This window comes from Castor canadensis, chromosome 1 (assembly GCF_047511655.1).
Source record: "Castor canadensis chromosome 1, mCasCan1.hap1v2, whole genome shotgun sequence".
Lineage (NCBI taxonomy): Eukaryota > Metazoa > Chordata > Mammalia > Rodentia > Castoridae > Castor > Castor canadensis.
The window spans coordinates 137257585-137276959 of NC_133386.1; the positions used below are offsets into that span (position 1 = coordinate 137257585).

At 42.2% G+C, this 19375-nt stretch overlaps 1 protein-coding gene across 1 annotated transcript; it reads right to left on the bottom strand.

Moving 5' to 3' along the window:
* Nucleotides 1-38: 38 nt before the first annotated feature.
* On the bottom strand, nucleotides 39-13984 carry LOC141425737 (protocadherin Fat 3-like). Its single transcript, XM_074083155.1, has 3 exons — nucleotides 13400-13984; nucleotides 2156-2309; nucleotides 39-171 (listed from the first exon to the last, which is right to left on the bottom strand). The coding sequence occupies exons 1-3, from the start codon at nucleotides 13956-13958 to the stop codon at nucleotides 39-41; spliced, it is 846 nt and encodes a 281-aa protein (XP_073939256.1). The 5' UTR covers nucleotides 13959-13984.
* Between the last annotated feature and the right edge of the window lie 5391 nt (nucleotides 13985-19375).

Here is a 19375-nt window from a genome sequence, read left to right on the forward strand (position 1 = left end):
GCCCTCGTAGGAGTGGCCGGCCTGGATGTGGGGCACCACTACGGGGCGCAGGCCGCAGAACTGGCCCACGAAGCCGGCCGTGCAATTGCAGAGGAAGGAGCCGAACACATTGACGCAGGCCCCGCCGTTCTCGCACTCCTCCGCTCGCACTCGTTCACATCCTCCTCGCACCTTAGCGACAAAGCAGAGCCCTCAGCATCAGGATTAGAACACGCCTGCTTAAGCGACAAGAAAGCACCTGAAGGTACGGATGGAGCAGGACAAAAATGGTGGTGGTGGTGGGGGGGCCTTAATTTAGATTTCCCTTTTTTTTTTCCTTTTTTTTTTTGGTGGTACTGGAGTTTGAACTCAGGGCCTCATGCTTGTTAGGCAGGTGCTCTACCTCTGCAGCTACACCCCAGCCCTTTCTGCTTCAGTCTTCTTTTCAGGTAGGGTCTGGCGTTTTTGCCTGCGTGGCTTCAGAGCCCCAACTTCTGCAGCAGGGATGACAGGAGCACATCACTGCATCCTGCTCATTGGTTGACTTGGATGGAGTGTGGCTAACTCCTTGTCCAGGCTGACCACAAACCTCAATCCTCTATATCTCCTCCTCTTTAGTAGATGGGATCACTGGAGCAAGCCTAGAGTGGCCTAATTTAGGCATTTCTGTGCTTATGGTGACCCTTAGTGATCGTCTTGCAAAAAGATGTTCCTCCCAACCCAAGGAAGAATGTGGGGGAAGAAGAGTAGAAAGACAAAGAACTGATACTATGGAAAAGGTACGTCAGGGCCAGGTGCATATTAAAATTTTAAATCATGCAATTTTAGAAAGGACCATATAGTATTTATTTCTCACATTGTGTAAAATACTCTTGCCCCTCAACAAGAACTGTGCTGGCTGAGGGCCTCATTTTTAGATACACCAGTGTTTGTACTTGCTAGATGAGATCAATAAAGACTAGAAGTAGCCTCAGAGCAGTTTTGGAGGTTCTCACAGCTGTCAAGACTATAGAACTGCACATAAAAAGCTGTGACCCTATATACCCATTACAGGGTTTCTCAAGAGGAAAAACATGTTTGGCTCTGACATTTTCCTCTAACGGTTACAGTAATTTTTGGTCCCACTGGAAAGCTGGAGGCTGCTGGGCAGGTGGAAGGGGTGGGGGGAAGGGTAGGTGGAGGGGCTACATCTTTTCCAGATTCTATGTTTATGGCAAAGATAAAGCTAATGTAGATTATCAGGAAAAACTACTGAAGCATTCTTATGAAAAATAATTAAATCAGATTTACTCTCTTTAAAGGAATTCATGACTCATTTTGAGTATATATATATAAGGCAAGCATTTATGTCTTATTCTTTAATGTTCTGAAAACATACACCTTTCCTTCTTCACTTTTCTCTACTTCAGTAATTGTTCTGATATGCTCATTTTAAAAAGCCAATCGCCTATATTTTTGGTAATCCGCCTTTTAAAATGTAGCTGAACCCCCTAAAATGAACAGATTGAGGCCAGGTCAGCCGGAAATTAGTTAGAATCACAGAGTATTTAAAAATAAATGCAGCTTTATTACTTTAAATTATATCCAGTGATTCAGAGTCGGCTAAGTATTTCTTGGTAAAGTCCTCAGGAGATTTGCTCTAATGAATACAGGAGACTGGTCTGTAATTAGAATATCACTTGCCTGAGATTACATGTATATACTTCTAAAACGATCAAGGACTGTTGAAAGTGGCATTTTACTACAAATTTTAAGTGTTCCCTTTCCATTTGGCTCACACTTTAATTCCACTCATTTCTTGGAATAAAAGGGGAAGGTTTGCAAAGGAAAGGTAAAGCTTAGTCCAAGTTAATGAATTCTGGGGTAGGGGTAGTTTGTCTGCTTGAAAATTATACTGGAAATATTAGCTGGTATCAATGGCTTTCTTTAATAGAATTGTTTTCTTAATTATAGAATACATAATTATTCAAAAATTTGAAAATATAAAGAAGATAAGAAGTATATAAATTACCCATAACCTCATGATACTAACACTTTAGTTACCTGTAAACATGACATTAGCCTTCTGTCTGTCCTAGCAGCCAGCGTAAATACATTATTCTAGTGAATTGCCTACTGTGTTATTTCTTTAAGGACAGGAAGCAGCATAGGAGAGACATTGCACAATCTCACTTACGTGACTCTGGTGAGCCCAGTTTTACAGCTGCAGAGGAAAGTGTTTCCTATCGGGTCACAGGACCCTCCATTCTGGCAGGGGTTTGGGAAGCAGGCTGTGATCTCGGACTCACAGTTTCTCCCCGTGAACTGTGAGAGACAGGAACACTGATAGCCTGGGGAAACAGATGGTCTCATGAGCCCTGTCTTAAGCAAAACCCAAATTCTGAAGATGATTAGCAAATTGGTTATTTGGAACCCATTTCCCCACAAAAATGCCAAGTTTCTGTTTCGATTCCTTGTTAGTCCACAAAAATTCACCTAATTAACCATATACATGGGGGCTGGTGAGACCGGTAAGAGGCACATGGGGACAGATTCCAAGAGCAGACACCAAGATGGGAGGAAGATGCTTTCTCTACCACAGTGCTACTATAAATGGGGGGCAGGTCCAGATAGAGCAGGGTCCCACTGGAACCACGTTCCCTCCTTTCATGAGCCTCTGTTCTGCCCTGAGCTCTTTTTCCTTAGTCAAGGACTGAAATCCCCAGCCAGGGAAGAAGTGAAGGTGAGCAGGGAGATTGAGAGTAGTCGATCCTCAGATTGACAAATGCGAGGTAACAGAGAACTCCAGCAACCCACCCAGATCCTGACTTTTGCATCTTTTCCACTTCCTGTTCATGAACCCATCTGGCAGAAGTGGGCAGCAACATCCCAACTACAAGATCTAATCAACATGAGATAAGGCAAGATTCGAAGAAGAGACAGCATTGCGCATTTCCCACAAATGCACTTTCTTACTTTAAAAATAAGAAATCAAATCAGTTTTTGTTGTTGAAGTTACATACACACATAGTAAAGGGGCAGACAGTTCTATGGATTTTAGTTTTTAAAATAAGGCATTTATACTTCCTCAGAAATAATCTGGGTATTCCTTTCATATTTTGTATTTTTCTTCTGTTCAATTTTGTTATTTCATGATTATTTCCCTCATATGCATTTTCATAGCTCCACCCCTTACGGACACTCTTCTGATGGTTCTACCTCCTGATATATTGTAATACTGTAACTATTATCACTATTTGCAGCTAAGCCACCTAGTGAACTATGATTATTTTTACTTTCATGTGCAAGGTTTTGTTTTCCATGGAGTTACAAGATTGTCCTGTGTTTTGGGTTGCTCATATTCTGAATATTTATTATAAATTTAACTCCAAACTCTTCATCAAGTAGGTTTATGTTGAGTTGCATCTGTGCCCTGCATTTCCATCCCCTGAGGAGGTCTCTCCTGAGGCCTCTGAGGGGCTCCACCCTGACTAGCTGTATTTCACCCTGCTCTTCTATGTTGGAAATGTTTCTTGCATCACCTGGCTGCCTATTCTTGGTTAACCCTCTCATTTCAGTAGAAAAAATGCTATTGAATCTTCCCACAAAGGGCTCCTAGGGCAAAATAGTTTCTGCCAGGTATCAAGGGGGTGGGGGGGACAGGAAGGAGTATCAAGGGGGGCAGGGTGGGTGGTAAGGGAGGGGGTGGGAACAGGGGGGAGAAATGACCCAAGCATTGTATGCACATATGAATAATAAGAAAAAAAAAAAAAAAGAAGGGCTCCTAGGAGTTGAATTTCCTAAGATCTTATGTAGCGGAACCCTTCTACCTGTTTTAAGAGTTAGGCTGAATATTGCATTCTAAGCAATCCAAATTCATTTTGCCTCCTGAAGTTTGTATGTGACCTGTTTTTTTTCCTCTCTAATATCCTGGAAGATTATCTTTTTGCCCTCAGATTTCTGATATTTTGCAGTGATGTACTTTAGGTGGGTTTATTTAAACCAATACTGGGTACTCAATAAGTCCTTGCACCTGGAAATTCTTGTTCTTTAACTTGGGTAATATTTCTTTTATTATTTTACTGGTGATTTCTTTGTTTTTGTTTTCTCTGTTCAGTAAAAGTATGGAACTTTTATTGGTTCTGTCTCAGATGGATACTTCTTAACTTTCTCTTTCTCTCATATCTCTGGGGAGGTTTGCTCTCTGGCTTTGGTCTTGCCATATAATATCTCTTTAGCACAAACTCCTGCTGTGATTCATCTACCATGAGTCCTCATCAGAGCTGAGTTGACACTATTACTATGTCCTTGAACCTCCAGAACTGTGAGCTAAATGAACTTTTCTTTATAACATGCCAAGCCTCCCTCAGGTATTTTATTATAGAAAAGGAAAATAGATTAATACAAAGCTCTTCTCCCTGTCATCTCCCCATCAGAAGTACCAATACTTCCAATTCTGGGTCTTTTGTGGGATTCAGTTCCCAGCATTCCCTTCTATCAGAATTCGGGTCTCTAGGAGTTTTTCTTCTCTCTTCTTTGCAACCTGTGTCTCTGACTTCTGCTTTCAAACTTGTGTTGGTATTGTCTCCTCCATTTCTCCTCACATCTGTGGGCTTTCATGGTGATGAGGTTGTGACAGCAAGCTGCCAGCGTTAAAATGAAGAGGGCAGAGAGGCTTTCCTTATTCATAAGATCTGTGTGAACACTGTGAGGAGCCATCCTCATTCTTACCTACAGGGCTCTTGGGGTGACCAAGTGATTAGGGACTGATGTGATATTTGATGGGCTGAGTGCCATAGATCTAAAATAGTTAAAAATCTTCAGACTGAAGTATTGTTGATGCAGTCTTTGCAAAGCAGGCCAGCCTGAAGCCTGTAGGCAGGAGGCAGTCATCTGAGGTATGCTTAGGCTTGCTTCAAATTATGCCAGCTTAGGGCTATTTTTTTTCCAATTTTGGAAGTTGCTCACTGTATTGGACTTCTTGAAGGCATCTGGGATTGAGAAAATCCTTGGCCAGGATGGCATGTCATTTAGAGATACAGTAACTATAAGGATCAATTAGATTCTATTTTAGACTAAAGAGAAGGGTGGGATGGCCATCGGACAGGACTCAGTGCATGCCATTGAGCAGGAGGGAAGGACATCAGGAAGGGGTTAAAGCCAGGTAGTAAACTCTCCAGCTCCTGTTTGGCAAGCTTCTGATAAATTCTTAAATAAAACTGTGCCAGAAGCAGCTGGGGGAGGGGATGGGAAAAGGAGGTTCTGTCTGACAATCAGGGACATTCAAATCACTATCATGGAAACTTGATTTTACCTTGGGTAGTGATACTGATTTCTTATCTAATGGCGGAGGAGCGACTGGAGTGTCTCTGTGCCTTGGAAAATCAGAATTGAAAATGAGATGCTACCTCTAATGTGCACTTTTACTCACAGACATTTTCCTTCTGCATTTCGTCATTTTCATTAGCTTTTGTAGGACATCTAATAGCACTTGATGCAGCACCCAGCTGACTGATTAACCTGTCCACACTGACTGAGTGCCTGAGTAATGGTGGTGGTTTGCTGCAGCTCTCTCAGAGGGTCATCAGAAATGACTGCTAAATATTCAGAAATTTGGCAAGCCAGCAATCATGCTGGTAGCTTGATACCAGGAATGGTATATTTACACCATGGAAATCAGCACACACTACAAATCAAGGCCTTTATTTTTATAGAGAAGGTGTAGCAGCACAATGCTATCTTAGAGACCAACAGGCACTGGGAATACAAGGCAGAAAAACACTATCTATACACTTTTATAGACAAGGAAACAGGTTTAGAGAAGCTGGTCACTCATTCGTGGTCACAAAGCAGATGTGGCCTTGAGCCCAGGCAATCTGTCTCCAGAGTCCTGACCTGTTCTGAGCTTCCTTTCTAACACCCACACTTTAGTACACTCCCTGTTTGGATCTCTCTGTTATCCGAAAGAGGCAAACTGTCTAGGATCTGCTCTTATGATCTCAAACCTTCAGAGGGCCTTTGGGACCAATCTGCTTTTAGACCTTTAAACTTGGAAGAGTTTTTATATTAACACATGAGAGGGAAAAGCAATTGGATTTCTTAAAAAGAACTCAGATTAGTTTTTTAATGAAAAAGAATGGTATCTATTGTTCATTCTCTATGAAAGGCTTGTTTGTCAAAATAATCAGTTATATACAGAGAATTATTTATTATTTCATTATCCTGTCATGGAACCTATTATAACTAATGTGTACACCAGTAAGTCTGCCATAATGATACTGAGTGATCCCCGGTGCGTTGGTGTTTTAAAATCACTTTTAGTCATTCTTTGTGACTTTTAGTCACAATAATCCTATGAAGGAAGAAGAGGCTCCATCCCATGGGTTGTTAATGTAGCTCAGTGGTTTCTCCCAGGACTTACAGCTAGGAAGTCAGTAAGTCTGAACTTGAATCCTGGCTTTCTGATTCTCTGATCTTTCTATAAGACTCTGTTGGCACTGGAACTTGTCAGCAAGCAAGAATTCATGACTTCCTAGGAATAAGAGGGTGGACTTACAATTATTTCCCATAGCTTTCCAGGAAGCAGACAAGATACAGAATGATGGACAATAACAGATACTCCTTCTAGGAGCCAAATAATCATTAAATAATGAAGTAAACAGCATAATGAGTTTCTGCTCTTCTGAAGCATTATCATATGTGCTATAACACACAAATAAAGGGAACGGAATTTCAAGAGATATCTAGGCATTAGTATTTAATACTTTGGTAAATGTAAAAGAAAAATATAATTGTGTTTTTGGGGGACTGGGGTTTGAACTCAGGGCTTTGCTGAGCCACACTTTCAGTCCAATTTACTCTGGTTGTTTTGGAGATGGGTTCTAGCAAACTACTTGCTCTGGCTGGCCTCAAAAGGTAATCCTCCTGATCTCAGACTCCCCAAGTAGCTAGGATTACAGGTGTGAGCCACTGACATCCAGCTGCAAAACAAAATTCCTTGTATCGTCTCAGAGACTTAATAAGAAGACTTTTTTTCTTTGGTAAGAGAAAAATCACAAGAATGTTCTAAAAACTTTCTATGTATTAAATCTCATTTAATTCTTGCAACAACTCTAAGCCATAAATACTATTGTCATAGTTATTGTACAAATGAAGAAACTGGGGCTTAAATAGGATGGCTTTCTCAAGGTCACCTATTCCTATGAGCAGCAGATGTGCTCTACAGCAGTTCTCAGATTTAAAAAAGGAAATGCTCTTAACATTGAGATAAGATACATGTACCAAAAAGAAAAATAAGCCCTTGCTTCTTTCCCCTCAAATCTTGGCAAAATGAGAAGTGTATTTTTAAGCCTTGCCTCAAAGCCGAGTTCTTGTTTACAATCTTTAAATTATAGCAGATGCAGATGGGTTTGAAATCTGCACCCAAACTTAAAACGCCTTCTTTTTGCTCAAAGAACATTGCAAAACCTATTAGATGCAAAAATAGAAATGGAATAAGTGACTATAGAGTGAGTTTAGGCTATACAGACAAATAAGCAAGATAATCCCTATCTTACTCCTTTGATTAGTTGTCTGTTTCTAACCCAGTTCATCCAGGTGATGGCCTCAGCCTTCTGCCCTGCTCGCTGGTGCAGGTGAATGCCAATGTAATCAGTTTCAGCAGCCTCGATAGATAAGGAAACATCTGCCTGCTGCACAGAGGTGGAAATAATGACAAATGCACAGTGTGCACTTGGGGTCTGAAGTCAGCATCAGCTGCCATGCTTGCTAAATTATGGACTTCGTTTAGAAATCCTAAGAACCTACATGATTTGGAGAGTTCTCTATGATGTGGTGGTGAGGTTGTGGTACCTCTTTAAGTTCTGTTACCCACCAGCTGGGTGTGATCATGGTCAACATGCCTGACCTCCAGGAACTTCCTTATTATTTCTTTTTCTGATAAATGATACATACTAATACTCACTTCATAGGGAATTATAGCGTTTCTAGATTCATAAACCATAATGCAGCACACAAACATAGATGCTTTGCTGTTGTAAATTATTATAATTACTGTGGGTTCTGAAATCATCTTCACCTCTGAGTTGCTTACAAAACCACAATTGAAAGCCACGGGATATTTTTACTGTTTTTTAGGGAAACATTTAAATCTCTAGTTCGTGTACTCCCAATTAATGTGAGAGATTTGGGGATGCCTTATCACATGAGACTCTAATCATAGGTGAGGACCAACTCAACTGCCAATTATGGCCTCTGTCATTATTTCACTATGTCAACTTTTAGTCACTTTGACTTTTCTCTTCACCAAATAGGGTACATTCAATGCCTCTGACCTTGTAAAATGAAAACTTCTGAAGGTGAGGACCTTAATGCTTCTCTGGAAATCTGGCCCAAAGTTCATATATTATATATTGAGCCAAGTCTTTAATGTTTTCTTGAGGATCTGGAAACTTTTAATGTGTAGGCATGCTATAATTTCTATCTTCTAGTGTGTTCTTCTGTGCCTGTACCTAACCTTTTTTTAGAGTTTTTCTATTAGTAGTTATAATTATTAATGCTGTCATTGTCAGGGTTTCCCAAGGTACAAAAGAACAATCACAAAAATAGAGTAACTCAATATTTATAAGAAAGTCATCAGAAAAGAAAAAAAATATCACCAAATTTCTCTCCACAATGTATTCCCTGGCAGTCTGGCTTTCTCTCTTCCTATGCCCTTGCTCAGATGGCAAAGCACATAGGGACCCTGTTCGGTTTTCCTATTTCTGCTGTGTGGCAGGGAGGGAGACCACACAAGGAGGGACTCAGAATTCAACACGGAGGTCAGTGCAATGCAGGCTCTTAGACTTGATGTACTGGACTTAGTGAGACCCTTACAAGCGAGGGACACAAAGTACAAAAAGTTGCCAAAAACAACAACAGAAAACTGTTCACAACATCCAAGAACGCATATCATGCAACTTGACAGGCAGAATAGCGTATTCATGACTGCTTAACTGGCACTGGCTAGACACCTATTAATTCTATCTTTGAAGAAGAGCTCAGGGTAGCACAACATTCATGACAGAGAAATGGTACTCCATCTTTGTACTAAAGCAGTTTAAAAACTGCAGGTTGTTCATCTGACTTTAATTCCTGAATGTTCTATATCTCTTCACCTTTCTTGGAACTCACTGCCTACCATTCCTGCAAATACGGAGGTACTACAATTCCCAAAAGTCAGTGGTTCTCAAACTTGTATGTGCATAGAACCCATGTAGGAGGCTTGTTAAGAGTAGATACGCCTGAATTTTCCCCTTGAAAGTAGATTCTTACTTTCAAGATTTGGGTCCTTCTCCTCCTGGAACTTTTCTTGGCAGTAAGTTCAGGAATTTGCAAATGCAGTTCAGTTACCTCACAGAAGGTTCTTTTGGCATGGGGGCAAAGGATGGTAGCTAGCTTTCCTTTTTAATGAACAATCCAAGGTCTAGTTTACCAAGGTCCCTAGGTGATCTGATGCATCTCAGAGTCTGAGAACCACTGTCTACAGTATGAGAAAAAAAAAAAAAAGATTTCCCATGTACCAGTGTAATTTAGGGCCGGGAGAGAAATCACTTAATCCCCTAGCAAGTTGGTTGAAATACAGATTGATTGGGTGGACTTGGGGTGGGATCTGAGATGTTTCCTTGCTGACATTCCCAGTGATCCTGATGCTGCTGGTCTCTGGAACACATTTGGAGTAAAAGGCATAAGAACTTGGGCTGGGAGTTCTACAAACCTAGGTCAAGTCCTGGCTTCACCACTTCACCTACTGTGGTATGCATAGCTAGTTACTTAATGTCTCTGCCTGTTCTGAACTTGTAAAGTGGGAGTGGGTAGGTAAAAGGGAGAATAGTGCACTTCCCAGAGTATTGTGGGAATTAAACTTCCCAGTGCAGAAGCATTTGCAAGGTAAGCACTTAGGTACCAAAGGTCTAACAAATGGTATCTGTCACTACTAAAAGTTTTCCCAACTTTTCATTTCACGAGTTAGGCTTCTAGACTCATTCAAAGCTGTCTGAATAACTATTTCTGGCTTAGTGACTGCCCAACTTGCTGGATTGCTTCACCAAATGATAGCTTAGCCTCAACTGTGTTTTCCCTCTGAGCCTGAACATGATAGGCATGGAGGATTGAGCACTCCTTATCCAGGCTGTGGGTGATCACTGAGCTATTCCCTACCCACTGGGTCTGAGTATGTAAGGGTCAGAACAGGCCCTGGCCACTTCTTCTCCATGATGGTTGCTATTTCGAGTTCATGTTTTTGAAATACATATAATTTTAAGACATTACCAGGAGAGAGCCTTCCCTCTGTGGTTGATTTATAGAGTCATATTTACACTCTTATTACAAGTCAGCATTCTGGGCTTTGCTTCCCCTGGGGTTCCTATGGCTTGCTTTAGGGTAGCCAGAGTTACAACATTGGTCAGAACAGCTGACCATGTCATTCCAGGGCAGTACATGAGGCTCCCTGACCTGCACGCCAAGAGTTTGGTTGGGTTAGAGGAGGTTAGAGCAGAACACTGAAAGAAAATGCTCCTTTTTGTGGGTTGCTTGCTTTAAAGATTATGAATGTTCTGGAACAATGTGCTAAGACAATCACAGTTTGAGAGTGGAGTCTGTCATCATGAGATCCAATGACCAATATTCCAGTATTCTTGGTCAAGGGAATGACTATGCTAAAATATGTGTCCTGGAATTTTAGAGTAACACACAACACAGGGTCCAAACAACAGAAAAATGTTCAAATAATAACTTGTGCCATTAGCACTGTCACACACAAGGATGTCCCTCTTAAGAACCTCATTCTACTTTCTCTAAGCCAACTTTCTCCTTTGAATACTGCACTCATCTTAGTTTTCATCTGGGTTCCACAACTGCTTGTCTTTATGGTTAGACCTTTCTGGCATGACTATTCTCTCAGTAAAGACCCCGTCTCACTGGTCTTTAAAAAACTACCACCCATAGCTAAGAAGATTTTTCTTTTCTTTTAAGTAACCTTATAAGTAGCTACACAGTTTCATAGATATGAAGTAAAGGTCAAATTGTTGGTTGTTTGTTTTCTTGCTTTTCCCCCCTCCTCTATTTGGCGAGAATCTGAAGATAGAATACAAGAACCTGGCAAAAATTCCTGGGACATGAACAGACAACAAGGGCAAGAAAATAGATTCTCTCCTCTTTTCTTAGAGGCCAAGGCCTCATCTTGACAGGTGGGAAGCAGGTAGCTTCCTCCTCACACATCAGAATAGGAGTCCTGTACCTCTGGTTCCCTGGAAAGCCATAGGAGTCCTCTTAAATTTCCTGGTGAGTTACAAGGAGTTTGCTCACTGTGGGCTCAGTATTTGCTGTGCAGGAGAGCCTCAGATTGCTCCATATGGGACCAGACTCCAGGGGCTACTGAGGAAAGAACCATGGGACTAGGCTTGAGAGTAGCCTTGGTAGGAGGGCTGCTCCTGGGCACCCCTCTGTACTAAGCAGAGTAAGTAGTGAACCTGAGAGGAGGGAGTTGAGTGGACAGAGGTGAGGAAAGACGCGCTCTTCACTGTAGGAAATCATAACCCAGGGGAGACTTGAACTGGTAAGAGGCTTCCTGACCTTGTTAGAAAGAGAACCGGTTGTGGAGTCCAAGTCCCAAGCCCAGTCACAGAATGAAGTGAAGAGCAGGGGAGACAGCAAGGCTGGCTCTCAGGGAGGGTAAGGCACATTTTTAAAGCCATGTAGAAATTACAGGGCAAGGGGTCCTTCATACTAAAATTTGGTTAAACCAAAAGAGCTTTAAAAAAAGAGAGAAAATTGCTGTTTCTCATATGGGTCCTAATCACTTAATTAACATACCTGCACTGAATACTTAGCTAAAGGATTTCTCTGCAATAAAAACAAAATAAAATGCACACTGCAGAGTAAGAGTCCATGGTCTCCCCCTTCCTTCAGTGACTATTATTATTATTTTAAAGATAGCCCATTGTGGAAACCCATAGCTTTGCCAGCAAAAACAACATCCTGCCATCCTTAAAAGTATGTTACAATTTGTGGCTGTGTACCCAGGATTTGACATGGAGTGGTGTTCTATTTCAACCCAATTTAATTATATGCTCCTTTTATATATCGTAGATGGCTCACACTAGCAGAATTGTTTTGCCTGGTGAAAAACTGGCCATGACTTGTCATAATGGGCTGGTTTACAGGACCACTGAAGTATAGTTACTGCCCATCATTTGGGAATTATGGCACCATAACAGCCCTTTATTTACATATACTTCTGAGACAGTAAAAACAGCAAATAGATTTCTTAAATCGAGACGGCAGAAATTTCCCCCCAGGGTACTTGGCCCTCATTGTGGCAGTAACATATGCAAGTCTAAATAACTTTGGTGTCTGTACTTCAGCACTGCATCATTTCACGGACAGTTTATAACATTCTTATAATAAAATGGACTCTGAATTTGAAGTTGGGCTTCCCAAACATTAGATGGTAATGCACACAGAATCTTTTAAGTGATTTGTGAGGAAGGTTTAAATTTGCTAATCACACAACTGCTGAGCAACTCTGGGAAGGGGCTGGAGTGGAATCAGCAGTGGGGCTGCTGGGAGGTGGCAAGTCTCAGCCAGGAGGAGGCCTACCCTACTTTACCTTAACAGACATTGCATATGGGTGAAGTCAGGGATTCCCTCCTGGTCTTAAATAATCTTGGCTTTTTCCTCAAACAATAAGAACACTCTATAAATCTCTCTCCTCTCTCTCTCTCTCTCTCTCTCTCTCTCTCTCTCTCTCTCTCTCTCTCTTTCTCTCTCTCTCTCTGTCTCTCTCTCTCTCCTCTCTTTTCTTCATGATGTACCTTTGGGAGAAAAAGTGTTGGGGTAAAACATCATGCTATCTTTGACTGCTATCCCTTCTGATAGTCCACATAAATTTCATTCTCCTTATTCTTGACTTCCTACTCCTTTATAAAGCTGTCACTAGAGTTATTTTTAACACATCGGTTTGAAAATCACGCTCAAGGCTTCCACTATAATTCTGTTCCTGGGGTGGCAGTTTCCCCCCTTTTAACTTCTAGCAAAATTATGCCCAAGCCTGGTCAGCAATTCCAATCAGTGGGAGGATGGGGCACTGATGTCATAACTCACCTGCTGCCTAGCACAACTTAAAAGGAAGTCCTGTTAGTCTGGAAGGGTGTAAGGTTGCAGGGAGGGGGCACAGCTGATGCCATCTGTGGCCTCCTGGTTCTGTGGGATGTTGGAAATGATTGGCTCAGCTGGACACTCCTGTAATCGCCAAGCCTTTAAACCTGCGCATGCATCTTGAGTGTGAGTGCTCCTAGCAGGAGGGCTCCAGGTGGGTTGCGGCCATGAGACCCTCCGGGGTCCCCACAGGGCAGGTGCGTTCCCTTCCCTCCCTCCGTCCCGCGCAGTCCCCAGGAACACTCACCCCCCGAGGGCAGGCCGGTGCAGCTGCCCCCGTGCAGACAGGGGCCGCGCTGGCACGCGTCGGGGTACAGCACGCAGCCCAGCTTCAGCTCGGTCAGGCCCACGACCTCGGCGAAGCTGCTGCGCTTGTTGTGCAGCGGCAGCTCGTTGTTCAGAACCACCGAGTCCAGGCAGCCCTGGAAGCCGCTGAGCACCTGCGTGACCCGCGTGTCCGCCAGGCCGCGGACGTTGTCCGCCTGCACCAGGGCGCCGAAGTAGATGGTGCTCTCGGCGCTCAGGGTCTGGAAGTAGAGGGGCGCCCTGCGCCGCTCCACGTAGCTGTCGTCCAGGGCCAGGCTGGTGAAGTTGCGATTGAGCTCCAGGAAGACCGAGTGCCAGCTCCCATCGTTGACAGTGCGACCCGAGATCCCCAAGATGCCAGGGCCGCTGCCGCAGTCCAGCTGGAACCACAGCTTGCCGTCCACGATCTGCGGGAAGGAAGGAAGGAAGGAAGGAAAGAAGGAAGGAAGGAAGGAAGGGAGGGAGGGAGGGATAAATACCGGGGCCTTTGACATGTGCATCTGGCCATACGTGCTCCACACCCTGATTCTCGTCGGCCCCGGATTTTGACCCAGGCTTACATCTGCCGCAGTTTGATTTTTCACAACCAGCCCCCTCCATTACCTGCCATGAAAATTCATGTCTGATGATTCACGGATCTTCCTGTAATTTGTGATATGAACACAGTTGTATTTAAGAACATTGCTACTCTTTGGATCTTTACCCTTTAAACATTCACAGTAATATGTTGTTCAGAGGTGCATGTTTTCTCTGTACTCCCTCTAGTCATCTCTGCCGCAGAATGAGTCTGTGAACTCATTTTTATTGGACATCTGCCATGTGTTGGACAGTGTGCTGAGGAGACACGGTGAGCAAAAAGAGTTCTCTCTACTCTCCTGAGGCTTCTGTTAAAGAATCACATGACAACCTATACATTTTCCAAATAAGATCACGAACAGGTACTGCATGGAGAGAAAGAGGCAAGGTAGAAATAAAGATTTCCTAGTTCCCAGCTTTGTATACATTTTAGATTTAAAAACGGTTTTATATTAAACACTGGTGTGATTCTCAAACCTGTCCTTTGGCAAACTGCTCATCATTTAGATAAAAGATGTCTCACAAAGGGCTCAGGCTTGGCTATTTGCTTAGGCGATATGTATGTTTAAAACATCTGTCCCTCCACAAGCATCTTCTGGTTAGCTGCTCACACCTAGGAGTACTTGCCGTCCCTGGTCTGGGTGGGTATGATGGAGACCCTCTTGCTTGCTTGCTTGCACTTATGTAGGGGAGGAATCTAGTTCCCCCAAGAAGCTAACCCCAGGAGATATGACATGGGAGAGAAAAACCCTGCTGCTGAAGGACACTGGGGATTCTTCCATGGAGATAGGCTGGCCTTTGACTCCTCTGTCATCCACTCCTGTGTGCATTTCTCAGAAATGTTAGGTGGCTTTAGGATCATGGGAATAAAGGCTGGACCCCTGTCTAGCCAAGTTTATATTTGGGCACGAAAGGATTCACAGTCAGAAACTGTGAGACAAAAGTTTCTTTACTGGCCTACGTCTCTGACCCAGCAAAATGATCCTGTGGAGACCAGCGTTGGAGTGAAAGAGGGACTGGCTGTCACTGAGGTCCGCTGGCATTTGTATTTCTGTGCAGAGCACAGACACTTGTCCAGAGAAGAAAAGAAAAAGCAAAGGAAAGGAAATAACAGGGCAACACTGACCTTCTAGGTCACTAACAGCTAATGAGATACAAACATAAAATGAATTCCTAGAAATAGGCTCAAACAGTCTTTGCAAAACGCGTTTTACTCATGATAGAATTAGCAGTTGTCACAACACTAATCATTTTTCACAAATAGAGTATTTCTCTGTTTCAGCAAGTTCCAAAATCAAATCATTCGTAAGGACTCTCACTTCTGCCTTTGTGACTTATGGATTCTCTCATATGCATATGTCTCACAAAAAGCAGGGGCTTCATGAACTAGGCAAAGCTCTGGGAATTTAGGAATGAAGAATCTAATTCATGGTCTGTCAGTTACCACCCAGGTCACTGTTGACAATGGAACTGGCCTCCCTGGGTTTGGGTTTAGAGAGCAGGGTTTAGAGAACTTTTGTATGGCTCGTTTTGCAAGGATTCTGGGCCTGCTGCAGAATGGGTGGCCACACCATATACTATCCATCATTCTCCACGCTGCATACAAATGTCTGAAGCAAATATTCCACTTCAGAGGACTTTCACTTCTAATCTTATGCAATTGCCTTTGCCAGTCTGTTTGGTTCAACAAAATAGACTGAAGGGGTATTGTCAATCATACCAGAATACTTTCTCAGTGATATCTATATTTGTACTTCTATGTAAGTAAAAAAACGATGAAATGCAATTTTGGAGACTATCTTTTTCTGCCAAAATCCATCTGCTCTTTTGCCCTGTGGCTACAAAATGTAGTCCTCAGTCTATTAAGGAAAATCTGGTGGTAAGGGTGCAATTCATGTAAGCTTTTGTAATAGGATGTTCAGTTGCTATATTATTTGGTCCATTTCCTTCCCCATTCCTACCCCTGCCTCTTTGAATAATAACCAAGAAATGATATGACTGATGTGCTCACACGTGGAGTGTCTGTAACAAGAAAATGAAAAGATCTGTAGGAACACTGAGCACAACCTAAGTCCTCTTTCTTTCTGTTGAAAAACAATAGCAGCAACATTGCTAAATCAAAGAACCCAAATTCCACATAATTCTCACCTTTTTGTTTGTTTGCTTATTTTTTGTTTTCTTGCATTGCTGGAGATTGTCTACCATGATCTACACCTCAGACCCAATTCTCACTTTTGTACAAACCAAAACCATTTGGATCTTTACAATTCTAGGAGTTTGGAATTATCGGCTTTGTTTCTATGACAAACTAGAATGTTGGTGCCAAGTTGTCTTGTGAAAAGTTAATAGTCTTAGCTACTTCACAGGTATATCATGGCAGAGAGAGAAAAGAACACTTTGCTCTTTTCATATTTAAGTGTTATCACATTGGAAAAATAGACTCTGATCATACTTCATTTTCCTGTCTTCAAAATAGGATCTACCTAGTTTTTCTTTTCAAAGGATGACGCTCTCTCAAATCAGAGGGCAAGGTATCTTAATAGAAATTGAGGTGTGCAGGAAGATGTAGGAAAAGTCGGTAGCAATGACACTGAAATGAGGTGCTGCCTGGGTTTCAGCTAGATCATTTGTTCAATGACATGCATAATTCAGAGTGTTGCCCTAATGTTATAAAATATTTAGATCCTCAGGGTTGTTTGAAATCAATGATGAGCTTTACCCCAGATTTTCAGTGGCTTGGAGCTTGGGAGACAAGCAGATCAGAACTGCAAAGAGTTATTATTGTAGGAAAGTAGGATTTTGAGTAAAAAATGTAAATTCTGGCACAAAGTCTTACTGCTTTAGATCCTTGGTGTGTGGCTTAGCAAATGAAGCATAATCGTGGACCTTGTAAGGGGTTATTAAACGTTCTTTGAAAGGACACTTTTTAGAAGCCTGTTTTCAAAGCTGCCATTAAGAGCTATCTGGCACAGAGAAAGTGCTCAAAATACGTTTGAATGAATAAATTGATAGATGAATGATCATCGCAGCCTCTGAATCTCTCCTTCTGATAAACTCCTGTGATATGCCAACCTGCGTGCCTCTGTTGCATACCCAGACTAGACACACTTTGAGCAAGTCAGCAAATCTCTTGATGTCAGTGTCCTCACAGGCCAATGTACTCATACCTACAAGAATGGGACAATCAAAAATATATCTACATGAAAGTTTGTAAACTGCTGGGCATTTTATTATTACTACAAAATTTGTCATTATTTTAAGTTAGCCTGTTTTTCAGTGACATTCTTACATAGACCCCTGAAACTGAAATCTTATGAGAAGCTTCCTTGGTCTATGTTGGGAAGGTCTGGCCATACCAAGTGCACTGTTTTATAAACCTCATGAACTTGTCCTATCTTTCTTTTAACTTGCGGTCTCAAGCTAGCCATGTCTGAGAATCATCAGAATACATGGCTATTATCTGACACTTTCTTAAAAGATAAAGCACTTGATATTTCTAGAGAAAGATCGTCTTATGTTTTTGCCATAGTGGAGCCAAAAGGCTGACATAAAGAAAAAGTTTGCTGTCCTAACAATCTCTCATCTCCTCTGGTGACCTGGCTTGTTTCTTTCATAGGTCTGATGGGTGTCACATCCACTGTTCACACTGTTGCTTTGGCTGCCAGGAAACTCAGTTATAATTGGGCTCAATGGAAGTCATTCCCCTTGACCTGGATTTTTAAATAATGATATTTACCCTTCTCTAGTTCATTGGTTGGCCCTTCAACTTTTATTTTTATCTTGATGGTGCCTTGACTTTATTGCATCTCAGTGTTTATGGAAAGCCTCAAATTTCTTTTGGAAGACAGGGTATTAATGTAGAGAGGAGAATGAGTGCTTATCACTGCTGGGAGACAGTGGTACTTCTATCTGTGAGGAGTTTCATTTCTTGAGGTCTCCATGCAATTCTGTGACACCCTTCATTCTATGGATGGTCTGAAGTACTTTTTTAGAGAATGTGCTATGACTGTTAAAATACAAATAACCAAGAGGCACAATTTAAACAATGCATTGCCGCTTAGTTGTTGAACCAAAGTACAAGGGATATACTGTACCTACAGCCAATGAAATTCAGTCTTGCATGAGGCTGCAAATGTTAAGCAAACAGATTCAAATCCCCTAAGTGGATATTGCTGGCGACTGTAGGAGAGTATCTGTCATAGTTCAGTACAGCTGGGTCCTGCTTTGGGCAAACTCAACATATGAAAAGCAAACTTAGAGAACAGACAAAGTGGGAGTGAGGTGACGATTCACATCAGAGAGATTAATGGAAGAGTTCCTCCAAATAGCAGCTATCCTAGCTTATTAGAATTCCATTTACAGAGATTCAATTTATACAATTTTCAGAAACACACTTGTTTCATGAAATATAATCTACCTTAGGAGTCAGAGCTGCCTAAAAGGTTTAATTATTCTTTTTTTCTACCCCCAGGGATCTGTACATTTTAGACATTTGCCTGTGAAGTGTCAAATGACGTGCTCCATTTTAGAATCAAGCCAGTCAGGTCTAATATTTTGTCCTCTTTCAAATTCAATGCTCCATAGAGATTTGCTGACAACAAGTCACAAGGATGTGTTAGAGCTTGAAGGAGCAGAGGGGAGACCAGTGTGACCCAGGCAGAGCCAGGAGCAGCCAGTATCTCTGAACAACACAAACGCTACCTCATCAGGCAGCTGAGAAATCTTCTCACCCGAGGCAGGCTGCTTCCAGGATGGCAGGAAATAAAAACAGGACTTATGGTTTTGAACTTCTCTTGCACCTCGAACATCTGATAGGAGTCCACTGTTCTCTAAAACCATGCATCCACAGTGCTTCTCCTAACTTCTTTTAAAAACATTGCTTTCCACTTCTCAGCTAAAATTATTCTCTAAGCCAAATGAATAAGAGTAATGGGAGATTCTCCATAAAATTTACCACCTTTTAGACTCTGACTCTCTGCTCACTCACTCTGGCCACCAAGCAAGACCTGGCAGTACCAGAAGTGGGTAGGTTCAAGTCTGTACAGTAGTGAAAAGAAGTCACTGCCATGTCATGTTCTCCATGTTTCCCTCCTTCCTTAGCTGCTTTCAGGATTAAAGCCTGAGCCACTGGTCAACTTGGACGTGATATATCAAACCAGAGGACAGAAGCTAAAATGGGCCACCATGATCCTAGTTAAGACCAAGTCTTGGGTGGAAAAAGATTTCCAGAATTTCTACTGGGAAGTCTCTGGCTCTGAAGGTTTTGGAGAGCACTTACTTATAGTAGGGTATAATAGCAACCCTCATTCCTCTCCAGGCAGGTTGAATCTGGCCCATCAAT

Bases quoted from the DNA above. Each gene is read 5' to 3' on its own strand.
- LOC141425737 (XM_074083155.1), bottom strand. From the start codon at position 13,958: ATGCACATGTCAAAGGCCCCGGTATTTATCCCTCCCTCCCTCCCTTCC. The intron at 2,310-13,399 runs GTGAGTGTTCCT...CTGTTTCCCCAG, and splicing joins CACCGGCCTGCCCTCGGGGG to GCTATCAGTGTTCCTGTCTC. The intron at 172-2,155 runs GTAAGTGAGATT...TTTGTCGCTAAG, and splicing joins ACTGGGCTCACCAGAGTCAC to GTGCGAGGAGGATGTGAACG.